This window comes from Trichosurus vulpecula, chromosome 6 (genome assembly GCF_011100635.1).
Source record: "Trichosurus vulpecula isolate mTriVul1 chromosome 6, mTriVul1.pri, whole genome shotgun sequence".
In the NCBI taxonomy this organism is placed as follows: Eukaryota; Metazoa; Chordata; class Mammalia; order Diprotodontia; family Phalangeridae; genus Trichosurus; species Trichosurus vulpecula.
The window spans coordinates 166,859,350-166,881,018 of NC_050578.1; the positions used below are offsets into that span (position 1 = coordinate 166,859,350).

General features: G+C 39.9%; 1 protein-coding gene across 4 annotated transcripts in view; it reads left to right on the forward strand.

Annotated features, from left to right (window-relative positions):
* APBB2 (amyloid beta precursor protein binding family B member 2) overlaps positions 1-21,669 on the forward strand; it is a 428,865-nt gene that overhangs the window by 314,347 nt on the left and 92,849 nt on the right. For all 4 annotated transcript variants that reach the window (XM_036762574.1, XM_036762575.1, XM_036762576.1 and 1 more), the window contains one exon: positions 19,027-19,173. In XM_036762574.1, the coding sequence (XP_036618469.1) occupies positions 19,027-19,173 (147 nt within the window). The remainder of the gene's footprint in view (positions 1-19,026; positions 19,174-21,669) is intronic.

Consider the following 21,669-nt stretch of genomic DNA (forward strand, 5'->3'; position numbering starts at 1 on the left):
TGGTGCTTAGGTCTTTTAGCCAACCTTGCTATTTTGAGCAAAAGACCAAAACATAGAACCACAAAATGTTAGAGCAGGAAAGAACTTGAAGGATCATCCAGAGTGGCTAATGCCTTCATTTTACAGCTAAGAAAACGGAGGCTCATGAAGGTTATAGACGTTGCCAAGTGTTACAAATGCCTTTCCACTATACCAGACCACAGAGTGGGGAAGGGATCTCCCTATTGGCTTTGTTGTTGTTTTTAATTAACTTTATTGACATCTTTTGTTTATACATCATCCTCCTACCCGAGTATAGTTCTCCTTCCTCCCTCACCCAGTGAGTCATCTCTTATAGCAAATTATTTTAAAAGGGAGCAGGGGAGGAAGCAGTGCAGCGAAACTGACCCATATAAAGCAGGTGAGCCTGAAAGCGTATGCAATGGTCCATACCTGACTTAGTAAAGAAGGGCACAGATGGGATTTTTCATCCTCTGCAGAGTAATGCTTTTCCTATTAGCTTTAAGTGCCTTTATGTTCTGGAAATAAGCCCATTCTAAAATAAATTCTCAATAGTTTAAAATCCAGTGCAAAAAGATAGATCTTGAATCTCCTTTTTTTGCAATTCATTCTGACCCCAAATCTGACCGGAGCTCCAGAAATAGAGAGTTCCAATCTATGGTTCCCTCCTCCATTTTGGTTTTTTCTTTTGGACTAAGTTTGGATCAGTTGGCTTCTGAATGACTTTAAAGCCAGGCAGACAATGAAAATTGTCCAGGAGATGACCTAGATAAGGCAGCCACTTGTCAAAAAGACAGCTTTTCAGTGGAATCATGGGTGAATCTGAATATCCTTTGAGGCCTATTTTTATTCATTATAATAGCTGTGCTTGTGTAGCGCTTTAAGGTTTGCAAAGAGCTGTCCAAATATTCTCTGGTGTTTGTACTTGGGAAGTAGGTGTTATTATTATCTCCACTTTACAAATGAGGAAACTGAGGGTGAGAGAAGTTAAGTGAATCATGATATGAATCTAGGGAGTGTCTGAAGTGGGGTTCAAAGTCAGACCCTCCTGACTTCTAGCCCAAAGCTCTGATCATTGCACCACCTGTTAAACAATGAAAAATGTAAATCTTCAAAGGGGTCTTAGGACCAACAATAATAATGATGGTCACAAGAGCTTACATATGCTTAGTTTACATTTAAATTGTTTATTTTACATGAGGTATTCATTTTGCCCCACCTTGTGAGTATAGTTTCAATGGGTTTCCTTGAAGCCTGGTCAGTAGGGAGGAATATCTTCAAGTAGGCCCTTTAGTTGGTTCAGTAGTGCCATGAATTAACATCCTCCTCCTGTTGCTGATTCACTGATGATGCCTATTTTGCTTTGATTTTCTTTCAATAGGCAAAGTAATGCAAGCAGGCTTCCAGTGTGGTAAATAACTAATAAAATGAATGTGGAGTTCTTTCCAAAGTGCTATTTAAATGTTAAATTAGAACCCTAGGCTTGACTCTGAGATGAATGAAGAGCTATCTTCTTAAGAATAAATTACTCATGATATTGAGATGAATTAACTCCTTCCCTCAGTTTGGGAGGCTTGCTCTAAATCAGACTTTTAACAATGTCATTTCATGGCCATTTAGGCAGAATGAGGGCACAGTAGGTTGATTTTAAAATGCTGCTGGTGGTAAGGTTTCACCTAATGGTGCCTGACTACTGCCACCATTCGGAGCTGAGGAGAAAATGGAAGAGAGGAGCCAGGAATGGAAAAATGAACAAAGCATGGAAATCTTGAACTAGAGATTAGTGTTCTGAGTGAGTAGTAACACATAATTGTGTGTGCTCTGAAGCTAAAGGGTGCAGGTGCTTATAAGGTTGGCACTACCTTAGGAAGGCACCATACCCACAGCCAATGACCATTCTTGGCCGTGGAAACCCCCAGACCATCCTGAAGCTATATAAAATGAGATCCAGGTGACTGCTAAGTAACTTTACCCTTTGCCCTAGGTCTCTGCCCAATTTTTGTGTGTTACTTGGCAGCTCATTATGCTTAGATTTTCTTGGAACTTTCATGGACATCCTTTTATAGGATCTTCCCACCCTCAGGAACCATCCTTTATAAGAGAGACTAAAAAATTGAGAGTGGAGGGTGGGACAGGAGGCAATTCAGCAAAACTAACTGTAACAATTGTGTTGCTTGCTGCTACTGTGGCTGTATAAGGCCAACAACACCAGCACACAGGAGGGCTGCTAGCACAGGTTCTTTGATGTGCTTTTCTAAGGAAAGCAACTTTAAGGGGTTTATAACCTCACTTTAATCAAACATACATATATCATTCACTTAGTTCAGGGGAAAAAGCCAGCACCCTGAACTTCAGAACAATTACAAACAGAGAAAATATAAATAGAGCAAATAACACAAATCAACAGACAGGCTTTGTCTGATCAAGACATCACATACATAGTTACCAAAAAGAGAAGCACCAATATCTGGGTTTTCTAAGCTGGGGGGCTCTTAACAATGGCTACCCAGAGTCTCATCTGGTCAAATCACATGACATTCTTCCAGTGAGTGAGAGCCCTAAAACAAAACACCAGCCTCAGATTTTATATACCCTTCTCAGGGTCAGAGGGCATCACAACCATGCAGCTCAAACCTGTTTCTTAAGCAGGTCAAAGTCTCTTGATTCAATCAAAAAAAACAAAAGGCAACAAAAAGTCCACTTTGCTTACCATTACATTTGAAAGGCAAGACTGACCAAAGGTACTTGATTCCTTCAGCATTCCAAAAGAGAAAACAGTAAAAAAAAAAGTCCCACCCTAATTACCATAACACTAACCATTGACTGGGCCTGACACTACAGGCATCATTAGGTATGTACTTCTACAGTGGAGGAAGGAAGATACTTTTTTTTTAATCCTCTTTTGGGCTTAAGCTTTATCATTGTTCCCTTGCAGCATTCAGTTTCATTTTTTTCAGTTTATGTTGCTACCCCTCCATTTTACATGGGAACATTGAGTCTCAAAGAAATTCAGTGACTTGCCCAAGGCCACACAAGGAATAAGTAAGAATCAGGGCCAGAACTGAAGCCCTGCTCTCACTTTTTCAAGAGCCATCACATTTTTTATCATTGCTTCATATCACATGGTTAATCTCTAACACTAAACTTAATCACTTGTTAAACAGTACAGAACCCCATAGTTTTGTGGAATTTTTCTAGGATTTGATAATAGTCTAACCTTGGTTGGGGATAATATGAGAGAAGCAAAAGTGAGGACGATGATGAAACTTTAATGTAATAGTTTACAGAGTGCTGTTCTTTGCAACAACTTTGTAAGGCAGATAGTACAAAGCAGTATTGTCCCCATTTTACAGGTGAGGAAACTGAGATTCTCAGAATTAAAGTGACTTGCCCTTGGTCAAACTTCTGTCCTGAGACAACTCAGCTAGAAGGAAGTAATGGATAATGCTTTCCTGATAACATATTGGAAAGCTGCCTTGGAGGACTTCTCCTATTTTATGTACGTCTGCTGCAAGTCTTACTAAAAGCTAAAAGCAGAGAATCTGACCATTTGTTTGTCTTGCATAAGAGTTTCATCTCTGAAGGAAAAGGAATGTGATCAGGGAAAGTATTATTCAGAACTTAACTTGGGATGAGCAAATTGCAACTTGTTGGTAAATTTAAAAGGTGGTAACCTTGGAAGAAAATAACCTTGTAAACAGAAAGGGTCCAAACAGAAGAACCCTGGACTTAGTCAGCTATGTAAACTAGAGTTTGAGAGGATATTTTTAAGCATTCAAAGAAACCTGATAAGCATGATCTCATGGTTTAGGAGTTTAAAAAGGAAAGAGTGGTTAAAGAGGAATGCACAACACTCAGAATTTTATTTCTGATCTCAATGGAGAACTTCTCAAGTGACACCTTCCCTGCATGGGGACTTCTTAGATGAGCTCACATCATTCAAGGACGTATCCAAAAGGTGAAAGAAGGGGAATGTGAGCAAGAATAAATACAAAACAGTTGTGGAGATTGTAATATCAATATCAGGAAGTCCAGAATGAGCTGAGGCTTGTGCCAAAGTTAAGGACAATCAAAAGGATGTCTCATGCTCTCTTCAGAGCAAAAGGTACAATGAAAGAGACAGGGTTGCCTCTTGGAGTGGATGATGTGCAAACACATGACAGAAAGAAAGCAAGACTAGCCAAATCCTATTTTCCTTCCATTTTCTTTATTGAGAAAGTGATCTTAAGCTAGGAAGCTTCCCAAAAATAATTGTGGTTAAAGATGGAGCAACTGGGTGGTGCAGTGGATAGATGACTGGTTCTAGACTCAGGGAGACCTGAGTTCAAATCCCACTTTGTGACAATGGGCAGGTCACTTAACCTCTATCTGCTTCAATTTCCTCAACTGTTAAATGGGGATCATCATAGCATCTTTTCTCCTGGGGTTGTTTTGAGGATCAAATGAGATCCTATCTGTAAAATTCCTTGTTCTATGCTAGCTATTATTGTTGTTGTTTTTAAAGAGATATTTGGAATGAAGAAACAATTTCAAATGAATTTGGGTCTTCAAGCCAGGATGAATGGTGTCCTAGGATGCTGAAAGAGCTTCCTCATGAGGTCTATAGTTCTTGAGGAATCATGGAGAATGGGAGAGATGCCAGAGTGCCCGTCAAATGTTCCAGTTTTCAAAGGAAGGAAGGGAGGGAAGGAGGGAGGGAGAGAAAGAGAGTGAGGGAGAGAGACAAAAGAGGGGGGGAGGGAGGGAGGGAGAGAGAGAGAGGGAGAAAGAAAGAAAAAGAAAGAAAGAGAAAGAAAGAAAGAGAGAAAGAAAGAAAGGAATGATGAACATGATACAATTCTAGGTACAGATTATTACACGGATGTTTTTTGAGTACTTAGAAAAGGATGCAGTGATCCCTAGGATCTAGTGTAGATTCACAGAGCATGGCAAGAGCAACATGGCTTTTAATGGAAAGAAAAGTGGCCTGAGATGAGGACCTCTTAGCTCAGCTCTGCCTCTGACTTGTACAGGGCTGAGAAAGTGATTTTCTTTCTTTGGACTGTGGTTTTCTTATTTGCAAAGGATTGGTCTGGATCTCTGTGGTGTCTTGCAGTTTGAGCATTCTCCAAGTTATTCCAGGCTCATTTTATTTCCTTTTTTTTTTATAGGTTTCTAATAAAGACTTAGATCAGAGACATATCTATCTCATTTCAGTGAGGCATCTTATAGAGCTCCTCATGACATAGTTGATGCCAATATAAAGACTCCTCCCCCAGGCTGTATAAAACTTAGGCAGATTCATAGTTCATGTCCAAAAAATGTTGGTTACTGGATTGATATAGTACTTGGAGGAGGGTTTTAGTCTTTGTCCTTAGCCTTGTCCTGTTCAATATTTTCATAAGTGCCTTAATTTGAGGGCATAGGCTATAAGATACTGAGTTTGTGTACCTCAAACTGAGGAGATAGAAAGGGAGAGCTAGTATTTTGGATGTCAGGATTAGGTTATGAAAAGTTCTGGATGACCTAGAGCCATCAGCCAGCTCTAACAAAATGAAATTTAAGAGGAATAGGTATAAAATCCCACTTTGGGTTTAAAAAACACTCTGTAAATACAGGAGGAGGAAAATGTGGCTCAACAGTTTATAGGAAGAAAACTTAGGGATAAATCACTTCATTCCCTGGGCTTTAGTTTTCTCATTGGCTAAATGAGGGAGGGGGGTGGACTAATCAATCAACAAGCATTTGCTAAGTCTCTGCCATGTGCCAGGCATCGTACTGGGTGCTAAGCATATAAAGACAAAGAAAAGAAACCATTCTTGTCCTCAAGGAGCTTATATTCTACCAGGGAAAACAGTATGTACACATATAAATAAATACAAAATATGTGCAAAGCACAAATCTTGAGTAATTTTTTTCATGGCAGGGTGGGGAGGAAACACTACATAACTTCTGTGGTCCTGTCTAAATTCTATATTTGTGACCTGGGTCCTAGCTGATTGCCATCTTAGTCTGAATTAGCAGTGTGATGTGGCTATCAGAAAGCTGACTTGAGACACTTGGAAAAGTACAGAATAAGAGATAAAAATGTACCCACTGTACTCTCATCTGAACAGACCATATCCAGGATGATGGTGTTCATTCTAAGGCACTAAATTTTTATTGATTTCTTTTGTTTTTATATCACCTTTATTCTGAATTTAGCTCTTCCCCCTCCTTTATCGAGCCATCCATTTAAACTAACAATCAAAAAGAGATGTTAAAAAACAGTTCAGCAAAATTAACTCATATTAGTTGAATCTTACAGTGTATGCAGTGTTCCACACCCATAGTCTCCCACTTCTCCAATGAAGAGAAGGAAGTGAATTTTTTCATCTTCAGGGCTAAACTTGGTTATTTATTATAGTTACATAGTTTTATTTCCTTTTTTAAAAATGTTCATTCCATTTGTAGTCATTGTCTATATTTTTTTCCTAGTTTGCCTTCCTCCACTCAGTATCAGTTCGAAGAAATCTTGAGTCTCTCTGAATTCCTCATATGCTTTGTTTTTTTATTGTGCAGTTGTATTCCCTTAAATCTATGTGCCACAGTTCCCCAATCATGGATACACATCTTGCTTCCAGTTTTTTTTAATCTATCACTGAAAGTGATAGATTTTTATATTCGGAGTCTTTCATTGTATCTTTGGCTTCCTTTTGGTATATACGCAGTATGGAACCACCGAGTTGAAGGATATGAATAATGCAATGAATTTTCATATATAATGACAAATTCTTTTCCCAAATGGCCATATTAGTTTGCAGCTCCACTAAGACTATATTAGTGTGGAGACCACATTTTAGGAGAAACATCTACATATAGGAGTTAATCCAGAAGAGGATTGTTAGAATGGGGTGGGGAAAAGAAACTATATTGTATAAGGGTCAATAGAAGGAACTGGGGATTTTTAACCTGATGAAGTAATGGTTGTCTGTGAGTATTTTTTTGTTTTGGTCTCCAAGTATGTTAAAGGGTGTTGTATGGTCAAAGGATTAGAATTATTCTGTGCAATTCTACTTGGCATAACTAGAGTCAATTAATAAAAGTTTCATGAAGGAAGATACTAACTCTATTAAGAAGACTGTACACAACCACAGATATATGGATTCCGTGAGGACCAACCCTGACAGACTTCGCTCTTCTCAGTAACACAAGGTGCAGGCACAACTCCAAAGGACTCACGATGGAGAATGCTATCTACATCCAGAGAAAGAACTATGAAGTTTGAATGCAGATTGAGGCACACTTCATGCTCACCTTTTTCTCTTCTCTTTTGTTTTTGTTTTTGGGTTGGTTTTTTTTTTTGGTTCTGTTTCTTCTTTCTCATTATTCATTCCATTGGTCGTAATTCTTCTCCGCAACTTGACTAGTGTATAAATTAATTCAATGTGAAGTCATTCGTGGTAGTTATATGAGATTCCATGCCGTCTTGGGGAGGGGGGGGGAGGGGAGGGAGGGGAGAAAATCTGGAACTCAAAATTATGTAGAACCGTCTGTTGTAAACTAAAAATAAAAATAAATTAAAAAAAATAAAAACATTAAAAAAAGCTAAAAAAAAGAAGAACTTTCTAACATTTGGGGATTTCCAAAAATGCAATGACACTTGGAAGGGGAAGAATTTCTCATTGCTCACTATGTTCAAGAAGAGGTTAAAACTACATGTGGGAGATATGACAGGGAGAAATCCTCTACCTGATTAGAGGTTGGATGAGCCAAATGACCTCTATAGTTCTCTCCAACTTCAAGATTATGTGAAATATACATATTATTAAAACATAATGGATGCACAATTAAAATGCACAATCAATATTCTGTTTTATATATCTTTATCTGTGTGTATGTGTGTTCCTTGACTTTAAAAAGTTTGAGTATCCTTGCCTTAAGACACCTTTCTAAATATCTAACTTAATGCCAGAGAAGAGGGAGGTAGAGTGGTTTGATAGAGAGCTGACAGGTTTAGTCCTTTCTCTGTCTAGCTAGTGACCATAGACAAAGACCATCTTGAGCTAGATGTGTGACAAAGATCCTTGTAGTTCTAAAAGCCTTTCTTCCTTTGATTGAGTTACTGGGGAAATGTAGCCATTGTGCTTGGCTTCAAAACAGTGGTCTGTATAGAATCTCTCCTGAAGATGCATTGACCAGCTGAGATAATATAGGTAAAGTGTTTTACAAACCCTAAAGCATTACTTAAATGTTTGCCATCATGATTATTACTTGATTATTTTAATGCTGTTATCTGAAGATGTGTTTCCCAAATTTAAAAGGAGGCGAAGAAGAAAGGAAAGGGAGAAAGTTTAAAATTCCACCCGAGCAGAGCTGTAGTATATTCCCCAGCTTTGGCACAAGGAATCCAATGGCCTTTTTGGCCTCAGTCTGACCTTATGGCTCTAGAGGGATAAAGGAAAATAAAGGGCTATTCTGGAAACTGAAGACTTTTAGCTTGTATAGCTCTCTCCATAAGGTATGATAAGTGAGTTTACAGTCACCCTGAATGAAAACAGAAAGCTGAAGAGTCCCCAAAGAGAGTTCAATATTGGATCTGGCCAGAGAACCACCTCACTTCCTTTCAGAACTTTTCTTGTGCATCCAGCTCGTGCTGCTCTGGTTCAAACCCAAGTTTTAGAAATTAACAATATAGTTAGTACCCACTACATATTCCAACCTGCTCATATGGTCCAGGGACCCACTGAGCACCTTGGACAGAGGAATGACATGAATTTGAAATATTCTCCTCATTACAAGAGTGGCATGGGAAAAAAAGCAACGACAGACTTTTGAAGGCCCGATATTTTCATTTGGTGATGAACTTGACATTTAAATCCCTGAAGACATCCTTGTGAAACTAGGCCATGGTCATAATCTGTGCATGTCGGAGAAAGAAATGAAAGCATTTGCCGGCTTTATAATGGCACTAGATTTTCTTTTCCTTTTCCTTCTATTAAATAAATTTGTTTTGATTCCCTCTAACTTATGGAAGGTTGAGGAATTTCTTTATATGAGAATTTGCTAAAATGGATGATTATTAGTCTGCTTATAATTAATACATTTTAACAGTTATCAACAAACATTTGTTAAGTGCTTGCTGTGCACCAGATGCTACATACCAGGTAAGCAGAATAGAAAGGCAAAATGAAACAGTCCCAGTACCAGAATAGAAGAGATTTCTTCTATTCTGGTAAAAACCATTTCATAAATAGTGTAATGATCTGTGTTGGGATTGACTGCAAAGTTAGAAGGTTCCTCTTTTTCTTTATCTTAGCAGCTTTGGCTGATTTCCACTTATGAGTTTGTAACTCAAAACTCAAGGAAAGTACATTTTAATCAGGCAGCTAGGTGGCAGGGAGTGGAGTGTCAGGTCTGGAGTCAGAAAGACTCCTCTTCCTGGACTCAGATCTGGCCTCAGATACATAGTAGTTGTGTGATGCTAGGCAAGTTACTTAACCCTGTTTTCCTCAGTTTCCTCATCTGTAAAAATGAGCTGGAGAAGGAAATGGCAAACCACTCCAGCATCTTTGTCAAGAAAACCCCAAATCAGGTTCCAAAGAGTTGGACATGACTAAACAATAAAAATATTTTAATTAACTGTATAAAATAGCCATCCTTGGGGTCAAGTTTTGGCTCTGCAACTTATTACCCATAAGTAACATTTACCTCTGGACCTCAGTTTCTTCTTCTGTAAAAATGAAAGGACTCTACAAAATGGCCTGAGAGATCACTCACAGCTCTTGATTGGCAGGCCTATAATCCTCTGTTTCTATATTACGTCCTCAGCTGATTATAATCTTCTTACAGTTGTCTAAGGATTTACATGGTGTTTTGTCTTTTTATGTCCGTTTTCTCATTTGATCCTCCCACTAACCCTGGGTCTTGTCTTTGTACCCTCAGCACCTAAGATAGGACTTTGCAATCACAGACAGGTATTGCATGTTTATGGAACTGAATGGGTAGGGTAGGTGCTATTAACCCCATTTTGTCAATGAGGTAACTGGAGCTTGGAGTGGTTAACTTGTGGTTAACACACAGCTCTAAAGGAGAGTACTTGAAACAGTCTTCTGACATGAAGCACCGTATTCTTCCTAATGAACTCAAGGCTTTTTGCTTTATTTCTATTAGTCTTTTCCCTCATGGTAAAATGCATTAGAGGTTAGTCCATTGTGCAGTTTACACTTGAATTGCCCAAGTCCAAAGATAATTGGTAGGAGAAAAGCGTAACTAAATGGCACTAGTGGATGCAGACATAATCATACTGCCAGACCAGGGTCCCTCCCGCAGGGCTCCATACCTAGTCTTCAGCATGGATGCCCATTACGTTACAGGCAGTTTGAGGGAAAAACAGCATGAACAGATGTACAGTATCCCATTGAGGTCAATGTAGTTGTGCTGCCTTTGGTTCTTAGGGAGCAGGGAGGCAGTGGCGGTGGTGGTGGTGGTGGGGGGGGGGGTCCTGGAGGGTCATTAGCATAGTAAATAATTAATCAGGTTTATTCTTCTTCTTCAGCCTGATTTGAGAATTAGGTCAACCTGAGTTTGAGATTCCCCATGGACCTCCCTGCTAGGTCCTTCCAAATATGCTGGGATTTAGACAAAAAGCTAAGCAGTCTATGTAAGTCCAGTAAGTAGTATGTTCACCTCATAAAGCTTTGTGTCCATTAACAATGATCTATCATATGTGTAATAGCTTCTTAAAACCCCATAAATATCCCGTGTCACTCCAGACCATCTCTTCATCTCAAACTTTGAATTGCCTGCTACAAGCTCTGGAGAAATGCCTTTCAGGAAGTAGCTTCTCATTTCATGAGATATGCCAATCTGCTATGGCAATCCTCTGATCCAAGGCCCTAGACTCAGAGGATCCCATCCTCTAGTTAAAAATGAGTTTCTGCTGTTAAAGCATGGGATACTTTCCCATATATTGCAGAGACTTAAGGACAAAGGGCTATCGTGGACTCTGCATTCTATTCTCTTATATACGTATCTTCTGTTATTTAGGAATAATCACACAGTTGGGCAATTTGGGTATAAAAAGTAATGAGTTCAACCCCAAAATGCTGATTTGTGCCCCAATATTTAAAAAACCCCAGCAAATTGAGGACTAAAAATATTAAAAGTCTAGGATCTCATTTTTATAATGCCATCCTTGACTTAGTTTTATATAGTATAATATATATAACATATAATTGTATATAGTATAATAATAGATAGTATTTACATAGTTCCTACAAGCTGTCATGGTGCATAAAGTGCCTTGCCTGGAGCCAGGAATACTCATCTTCCTGAATTCAAATCTTGCCTCTGACACTAGCTTGTGACCCTGGGCAAGTCACTTAACTGTTTGCCTCAGTTTCCTCATCTGTCAAATGAGCTGGAGAAGGAAGTGGCAAACCACTCCAGTGTCTCTGCCAAGAAAACCCCAAATGGGGTCATGAAGGGTCAGACATGACTGAAATGACTGAACAACAACAACAAAAGTATTTATATAGTTCCTATGTGCCAGTCGCAGTTCCAAGCACTTTATAATATTGCAATCCTAGGAGTCCAATGCAATTATTATCCCTATTTTACAGTTGAAGAAACTGAGGCAGAGATTAAATAACTCGCCCAGGGTCGCACAGCTAGTAAGTGTCTGAAGATGGATTTGAACTCAGGCCTAGCCACCATACTATCTGGTTGGCTATACACAAAAGCTGCCTACCTGACTTAGTAATATCCTTAAGCCTTCTTCAAATGAATAACTACAAGCTCTTCTGTTTAGCACTTCAAGTCCTTCACAATTTGAGAACTTAGCATTCTAGACCAATTTCGCATTGCTCCCCCTCAGTCCGCAGGCTATCCACACCGGTCTGCTTGCTTCCCCCAGATGTCCCCCTGTCACACCTGCCTCTGTGCCCTGTGTCTACCCAGAGTGCTTTCTCTTCTTCCCTCTCTCTTGAAATCCCCAGCTGTCTTCCAGGCTCAGCTTCAATGCCTTTGTCTCCTGGAGCTCTTGCCTTGATCTCTCTCCCCAGGTGTCAGTGCTCGCCCACACCTCTTCCCTTGAGTACTTTGTATAGTTTTTATTTTTGCTTTTCTGGGTCCATCTTTTTTCTTCTCCTTGCCACTGCCTTCTATGCCTGGAGTGTAACAACCAACCACAATGGCAACTCCAATGACATCGGTGCTAACAATAATTAGCATTTCTGTAGCTTTGAGGTTTTTGATGCACTTTCCCTATGTCATCTCATTTGTCAGCTACCCTGTGAAACAGGCATGTAATAAATGCTTTTTGAATTGCATTGAATTAAAGAAAGTAAAGCCTACACGTTTAATCATAATGGTTATTGTATTGCATAGTAATTAAAAATAAATTGTAAGCAGCTCCCTCAAATGACTGTAATTAGTGTTACTTTTACAGACCCAAACCAGATTTGAGCTTTTCTCTTCCTACTGTTCTCAATCTAGGTAACTATAATCAGTTTTCCCTGAAACCCCAGACCATTAAACCATCATCATCATGATCACCACATGCAAACACCACCATTTTTACTCTTGGAGAGACTTGCTGCCCTGCACCTGGAGCTCTCATGCTGAGATTTCCTATCACCTGTCTATAATCTCCCATATTTACCCAGTCCTTTTCCCTGCTATTCTTCTGCTCTTGGACACACTCAGACATCTGAGGGATCAGTCTTTGAATACCTGCCCCTGCACTGGGTTTTTCCGTGCTCCCAGTGCTGGAGGGTTAGAGGCAAACTGGCTGTGATTTGTTAGCCTAGAGCTCCAGAGTGTGATTGCTTCCCTGCAATGGAGGAGCTAAGACCCAGGCCAGGGGTTCTGAATCCCTGGCTTCTGGAAGTCTTGGAGCAAGGAAGTTAGGATTAGGGGAAGGATGTTCAGGAATGCAGCCCCCCAGTGCCCCTCTGGCTCCCAAATTACTACAGGGCCTAAAAGGCAGCTCACATGATTTCAGAGGAAAGAGACAGTCCCCTGCTTGTGGCTGACTAAAATTCTTTTAGCTTTTAAAGGCTTTCATTCCTAAATTAGAGCTAAAAGGCTTAAAATGAAAATACAAAGGAGTTAACACAGTGACATTTATACATTTTATAGAATTTAATGATATCAGTCTGATTACTTTTGATAGGCATTGGGGATTAGAAAGCTGGTGGGCAACAGCTCTGTGGAGGGATCCAGCTGCTGAGAGGGTGAAGGGGGACCAGGATACCTTGAAATACTTCTCAATAATATTTCCCTGGGCTGGCTCTAATGGTCTTCAACTTTGCCTGGACAAACAAGCTATGGATCTTTGTGTACTGATACTACCTTGCTCTATGATGTGGAGGTGGTAGGAGGGGGAGTAGTAGAAAGAGAGCTGCTCTATGCCTCAGTCTTATCTATAAAATATAAATGATAATACCCTACTTACCTCAAGATCAAGTGGATTTTATTATCATCTCTGTTAGGTTAGCCATGGGCTTTTGTGCAGACTTCTTCTATCCCAACCACCCGCCCATTAAATTTGGTCATAACAGGTTGTCACCTCCAGCCTTTCTGAAACATCAGGAAAGCCACATGGTCCCCAGATCCTGTAGCTCAGCCTGAGACCCTCCTAAGGACAGACCTCCATGGTGCTGTTACTGTCATTTAAATGTGGCAGTGGACTCTCTCCTCAGCACCGTACCTATCTTTAGAAGTTAATTACTTCATTTGACTGTATATCTTGAGATATCCTTGCATTATCACTTGAGAATATGGCTTTTTTGACACAGGAGGGCAGCACTGAACAATGCATTTTTCCTTTTTGAGTTCAGCTTTCTGCAGTGAGAAATGGTACAAGGAAATATCTTCCTTTTCATTTGACCAAGCAAGGTGGTGATGAGGTTTTTCAGATCAATGAAAAATCAAAATAGGAGCCCAGGCAAAGGAAACTTTTCTTACCATGTGATTTGTGTGTGTCCATATCAATTAAAAAGAGAAAGCAGCTTCTAGCTGTCCCCTATGGCCCAGCCCTTCTGCAGGTACATTCAAGCAATTTGAAAAGCTTTGCTTCCTGGGCTAAGGTGGAATATACTGTGATTTCAAGACAAATCCAAGTCTTTTGAAATTGTAGCAGCTTCTCAGAACAGTGTGGAGAGCATCACAGATGAGCTAGAAGGGAATCATAGACATACATTCCAACACCTTCATTTTACAAACAAGAGCCTTGAAGCCCTGTTAAGGAATTTTCTCAAAGTTAACTTTTAAGTGCTATATAAATACTATTATTATTAAGAAGAAGTAGAGCCAAGATTTCAAGCTAGATTCTCTGCCTTTCAATCCTAGACCCTTTTCACATCCTCTCTTGGTATAATGTAGTGATTTATTCCATTTTACGTATTGCATCTTTATTAAATACACATCCTATTTAGGAAGAAAAATTATTCTGATAAAAGCCAATGAAATCTGTTGGGGTCAGGGCAGAGAATGAGAAGCTGATGTCCTTTTCCATTTTCTTTATCAATCAATCAGTTCTTTTGAGCAGAGCTGGGATTAGGGGTAGGCAGCAGCATGGGACACAGCAAAGAGCAATGCACAGAGGAAGGCTCTTTTTAATATTCCTTTTCACAAGTGCATATATTTTTAATACCAGAAAATTCTGCTGTCCATGGCAAATAGTTTTGAGGAGAGAACAAATCAAACCTAGTGTTACATCGAAGTTTTGAAACCTTAGGTGAGCAGTGCCCTACGTGCAGAGCGTTCGGTTAAGAAGGATCTCATGTTTTTTGGTCAGTATGCTGACCAAAGCTTCCATTGAGCTTACAGAGCTGTGTGGAGCATGTCAGGTTACTCTTTTTAACATTTCACATCATATTTATCACAACATACTAACTCCCATTCTTTCCTTTGCCCATCTCACGTTAGAGAACCAAATTACCTTCATGTTATAGTATGGAAAACCATTGAAAATCCATTGGTACAGTGATGACGTGGAATAGTGACTTGTCTTCTAAAAGCTCCTAATTCAAGGCCACAAATTGACAAAATCATGAAAACCCCCACATAGATCAAGAATTGTGGGGAAAAGAAGTTGACCTGTCACGTGTACCAAGGGTGAGAAAAAAAACTGATGGACAGCCCTGATGCTCTGCTGTTAGCCATATGGTGTAAATCACTTTGAAAAGCACTTGATTTAACATTTTGTAGATGTAGTACAGTTGAAAGAGTCCCAGCTCTTAGGTTGGAGGACCTGGGTTCAAATCCTGGCTCTGCACCTTACTGTGTATGTGATGTTGGGCAAGTACATAAACCTTCTGGGCCTCTCAGTTCCTCATCTGTAAAATGTATGCATTGGACCAGATGTCTTCTAAAGCCCCTTCTGGCTCCAGATCTGCAATCCTATGATCTCATTCGACATTCACAGCAACCCTGTGAGGCAGGTGCAATTATTATCCACAGCTGACAAATGAGGAAGCTGGGATCCAGACAGGTTAAGTGTGTTGCCAGTGGCTATATAGCTAATAAATGCAAGAACCAGGATTTAAACTCAGGTCCTACTGACTTAGAGTCCATCACTTGTTCAAATTATCTCATTATCAAGTGAGGTAATGCATGTAAAGCACTTTGCAAACCTTTGTTGTTGTAGTCCAGTTGTGTCCTACTGTCTTTGACCCCTTTGGAGTTTTCTTGGCAAAGATACTGGAATATCTTTGCCATTTCCTTCTCCAGCTCATTTTGAAAACCTTAAGCTGCTATATTAATGCTAGCTGTCACTATACCAGACATGTCAAACTTGAATAGAAGCAGGCTACTAACCCATACATAAGGATCCCAGCAAGTACTTATTTGAAATAGGAAACCACATGTTGACATTATCTGTGTTCTTTTGAATTTTTATTTATTTTGTTAAATATTCCTCAATTACATTTTAATCTGGTGCCTGCATTGTTTGCAATGGCATGCAGCCACATGTTTGACACTGTATACTACTCTATATTGCCTCTGTAATTTGGAAATCTAGAGCAACGCATCTAGGAAGGTTTTATGGAGGGCTTGGACAAGGTCAGCATCTTTGGAGGGAATTTTTACCTTGATTAGACCGTAGATCTCAACCCTGATCTTAACTGAGATATAAGACAATGCCACGGGCTTACCATAGAATCAGAATTTCAGAACCTTAGAGATGAAGTCCTGTATTTTAAACTGGAGCTTAGAGAAAGGAGATGACTTGATATCATTGAGCCCCTAATATTGAAATAGTTTGGGGGATTGTAAATGCTCCTGATATCTAAAGACTAAATCAACAGAAGTTGGAAGGGGGTGAAGGCAGTGTTGAAATAGTAGGCAAGAAAGGAATTTCAAGTGTGCTGTGATATTATTGACTTGGAAATATAGTAGGAGAGAAGGTAGTCAAGACATAGAAAGATAAAAAATGTAGGAATTTAAATTCTAGAATGGACAAAGTATTTTTTTAAAATCAGCATGGCAAGGTATGTATCATGTGAATATATGACATACTAAATACACACATGTAATAATTTAACAAGTATTCTGAGTTACACTATTCAGTTAATGAGGTATAACAGCAATTTGGCTAGCAGCTGCTGTAGGGGTATAAGACCCAACAAGACCAGCAACAAGAGCTGCCAGCACAGGTTCTTTTGATGTGCTTTACTAAGGAAAGTAACTTTAAGGGGTTAACAATCTCACTTTAATAAAATCATTCACTTGGTTCAGGGGGAAGAGCCAGCACCCTGAACTTCAGAGCAAATACAAATAAATTACAAGCATACATTATATAAATAGAGCAAATAAACACTGATCAGCAGACAGGCTTCTAGCTGTCTGTCCAAGCAATCACAAACATAGTTACCAAAAAGAGAAGCACCAGGGTCTGGGTTTTCTTCAAGGCCCACGGTGGGGGGAGGGGGGGGGTGTGCCTCTAGTGACTGCCCTGAGTCTCCAGTGAGTGAGAGCCCCAAGCAAAATGCTAACCTTCAAGTTTATATACCCTTCTTAGGGCCCAAAGGCTTCACACCTAATCAGCAAAAGGGTGTGGGCCTGGGGCTTAACATCTAGTTAGCAAAAGGGTGTGACCCTTAACTTAATCAAAGGCACTCCATCACTTTAGCATTCTAAAAGAGAAAACAGTTAAAAAAAAAAAGTCCCACCTTAATTAATATTACATGAGGCAAGGAAGGAAGATTTCAAAATAAACAGGCCTACAAAAATCTCCTGAATTGGTTACAAGAGGGCAAACCATAAACTGTGAGCCACAGAGCAAACTTTCTATTTTTTTGCGTGTGGACAACAGCATCTTGATTCACTGTGTGTATGTATATTCCAGTCCACTACAAATGTTTTGGGACTTGGAGTCTTTCCCTGAAAATGTAGACTGGCTAGTGATACTAATAGCTATAGTCCTTTTTCACAAATGCATTTTAACTCATATAAGGGAAAGTATGAGGTACCCTAGGAGTAGGCAAGGGTAATCAGAATGCACCAAAGTGGTGAGTGATACATGGAATTACAGGGGAAACTGAGGATAAACCTGGGTGGAAGGGCAAGAAATTAAGGATACAATTAGAGAAATTGCCAGAACCTCAGGTTTGATAATCTTCAGTGTTTAGTAAGAGCAGAATGGGAGTCATGGTCACTAAGAGGCTGCCCTCTGATCCTGGTACAGAGAGGTTGCACCAAAGCTCTCCTTGCACCTCCTCTTTGGGTATGGGGATACCTGGGTCTTTTGTCCTTCACATACTGGGTAGTAGCTTTGTATGCATCCTGGGTCCGCAATGAGCTAGGCCAGGACCATTGGCTTTATAGTGCGGGGAAAGATCCTACTCATATGTGCCAGTTGAATTTTTCCTTTTCTGATGTCACAAGCAAGAAGACATAGCAGGGATTAGTCCATGGTGGGGAACTTGTGGCCTCAAGGCCACATGTGGCCTTCTAGGTCTTTGAGTATGGCCTTTTTACTGAGTCCAAGTTTCACAGAACAAATCCTTTTATTGAGGGGATTTGTTCTGTGAAGTTTGGATTCAGTCAAAGGGCTGTACTTGAGGACCTAGAGAGACCACAGGTTCCCCACCCCTGGATTAGCCTTGGAGGCCTTTCACAGTAGAAGTTTCTGACAGAGGTTTTAGGATGAAAGTTTCCAGAATTGGAGTGTTCCAGAAAAGGGGACCAGGTATCAGGCAGTTTAGGAGAGGGCTTCTCTAGAGACATCCTGGCACAGACAAGCCTTATGGATATCATAACACCAAGAAGTTTTTGAATACTTAGGGTGTGTATGTATGTGACTCATAAACTGTTTAGTAGAATCCTGTAATTAATAGAACATAGGAGTAGTTTTTGCAGTTATCAGAATTTTTTTCTTTTTCTTTTCTTTGTAAAAGGCATCATATATCTTTAAAAAACACATAATAATGGCATTTTCTGTCAGATGAGTGCTCTGGTTGGTTAAACACCCTTCTGCCTTCGAATGTGAAGTTTAATATATTGTTTATTTTTGTGATGCTACATCTCCACTTGACATCTTAGAAGGAAAAGAAACTGGCTGGGCAGATTAGAGAGTTTGTAAGCATTCATTAAATTTCTTTAACTTGCTTACTAAAATTCACTTTGCTAAACTTTTAGAAAATGAGATTTGTCATGCTCTAGAGCTGAACTAGAAGGCCAGGTGTTCTGAATTCCACAGTTTTAAGACAGCATAAGCATTTTAGAATGTAGCTGCTATGATGATAGCCTCTGGAATTCAGGCTAAAGGTATATCTGTGTAGTAGGAGCAGTTTGTGAATTGCCTATACTGACACCCTGCAATCTCTTTCTCTCTCTGTTTCAGTTGCTGATATGGTGGCATTCTAGGAAATATTTTGCCTTCATTGTTTTTAAAAAAAAATCCTAAGACTTAAATTGATGAAATTCTCATTATTATATACGAAATAAATGGACAGAAATGGACAAATGCCAATTTGTCAGTTGGAGTTTTAGAGGAAATGAGAGTTTTGTACGTATGTTGACACGTGTGATTCTTTGTTGTCTTCCTCTGTCTTCCAGTGCTTTGCTGTCCGATCTCTGGGATGGGTAGAAATGGCAGAAGAAGACCTTGCCCCTGGTAAGAGCAGCGTGGCTGTGAATAACTGCATCCGACAGCTTTCATACTGCAAAAATGACATCCGAGACACAGTCGGCATTTGGGGAGAGGTGAGATCACTTCACAGAAGTTTCCAAAGCCTTCTTTGTAGCCCCAGGCTTCCAGAGGGCAGAATAATAATGCTGCATGCTTAGATAACATCTCCTGGGATTTTCAAAGCATTTCTCACATAGCATTTATAGGAAATCCTTGAAAGATCCTGTTCTCAGTGCTTGTCTCTGGTGATTAGCTCATGCTAGGTCTATGTACTTTGTCTGCTGTCTCATATTCAGGCCCCACTCAAGGTGAGGGCTAACAGTTCCACAGTTCCTAAAGACTTAAAAACCTCCTTTTATATAATCCCTTCCATTATCTCATTCAGGCAGCTGGGCAGCACACTGATTATAGCCCTGGGCACATGTCAGGAAGACCAGAGTTCAAATCCAACCCCAGACACTTATTAGCTATGTGGTCATGGGCAAGTCACTTAACTTCTTTTTGCTTCAGTTCAACTGTAGAGTGGGGATAACAATAGCACCCACATCCTAGGGTTGTTGTGGGGATCAGATGAGACTATATCTGTAAAGAGCTCAGCCCAGTGCCTGGCACATTATAAGTACTGTATAAATGCTTATTCCCTTCCCCCCTCCTTTCCTGTCATTTTCCAGATGTTGCCTTAATGTTCTTTCTTGAATTCAACTCCCTCAGAAACCACATTTTAAATCACTGGTTGGTACCATTTTAGAAAGGAGATTAATAAGTAACATAATCTTAAAGTTTTATGAAGTCACACAGAATTTTAAAAAAAAAGGCAAGCTCCCTTCCTTTCCCTCACCCTTTTTCTCATGTTGCTCTGGCAAAGTAGAGTAAGACTTAAGAGCACCCCACAACATTCTTCTCTGTTGGCCATAGTCTAGGTATTCCACTGTCCCTCTCCATGGTGCTAGCAGTGAAGAAACTCCATTTCTGCTAGGATTATATAAAAGCAGGCATGCCCTGTTAAAGCATCAGCCTCAAATTGAGAGGGAAGCTTTCATCTTGAGATATAATCTTTCCCTTAAAACCAGAAAGTAAAAATCTTATCCTTAGATATTGAGACTGACAGAGAAAAAAAATCTGTTAATTGACTTAGAGGCAATGGTAGTTTTATCTCTTTTACGCAAATATGTAAAATAAGCAAGCAACACCCCCCCCCACCTACTTCTACCTAGTATTACATAGTGAAGGGTGTGTGTGTGTGTGTGTGTGTGTGTGTGTGTGTATGTGTGTGTGTGTGTTTTCAAAAGATGGAGAGATGTGGAAGGAGTACCTTCTAGTCATGGGGGAGGGAAGGCACCGAGGCAGGAGAGCTCAGGGAGTGTGTGCTCATTTGTGCTGGCCTAGAAATATTAGCCAAGGTTGATTGCCAAGGTGTATGGATATATTCAGTGCAACTTAGACTGCAGGTGATCTTTAACTAGCAATGTGGGTTTTCAGTGCTTTGGGGAAACTCTACATTTTTGAGGAGGTCTGTGGCATGTAGATGGACTATGGAGGGTGATGGATTAAGATCAGGGAATGATGGATCTTGATGCCGGTGCTGAGTTTTAACTTTGACTGTCATAACCACATGCCTTCCATAAGGGATTCCCTGCTGTCCTCTATATGAATTCATTACCAAGTCATATCTGTTTTTCATTGATCAAATATATGCAGCTATAACATCACTGTCATGATTGTATTATATAAGAAAGGATTACAGTTAGATGGGCACTGTAACAGATCTCAGCAGAAATGGAGAGTATTTTGATCATATTAGAACTATAAATTGCTATCTCCAAAGTGCCTAGTACAATGTTATATGTTCACACAATGTGTGTTCAATTAATATTCGTCACCTTTATCTTCAATATTGGTATGATTTATGTTATTGAGATGGATTTACGCCTTGTGAATGAAGTCCCTATTTCAGCAAACATTTGGTGATTGGAGATTGAAACTCTTATTGTAATTGTTTGTGTCCTTCATTGCCACCTGCGTATAAAGGCTAACTGTACTGGCTCTAACAACATCATCCAGTCTTTGAGCTGCTCTCAGCAGCTAGCCTGCAATTCTGTCTAGGAGGCCTTTGATTCCATTCTAGTTGACTCCCTGCCATACTCCCCCTAGCAACTACATCAAACTTTTTTAAGGTCCTGAGTCCCCAATCCTTCCTCTACCCCCTCATTCTCAGCCTGTGGCTTAATCTTCCACTTTGCTGTGAATATTTAACAAATATGCCAGGTGAACATTTATTAAGCACCTCCTGTATACAAATTACCATGCCAAATGCTAGCATGATGAAACACAGATGAAAAATGACACAATCTATGCCCAGGAAGAATTTAGAATAACATGAGCGGTGGGGGGGAGATGTTACATGTGTACAAATGAGTGTGATGTAAGATAGAATGTAACAAGAGTGATCCACACAAAGTGCTCAGAGGTCTTTGGAGGAAGGAAATATTGCTTTAGCAGGGGTGTGGGGGTGTGGGGGGGTATCAGGGAAGCCTTCCTGGAGAAAGCAGCACCTTAGCTGAGCTTTAGAG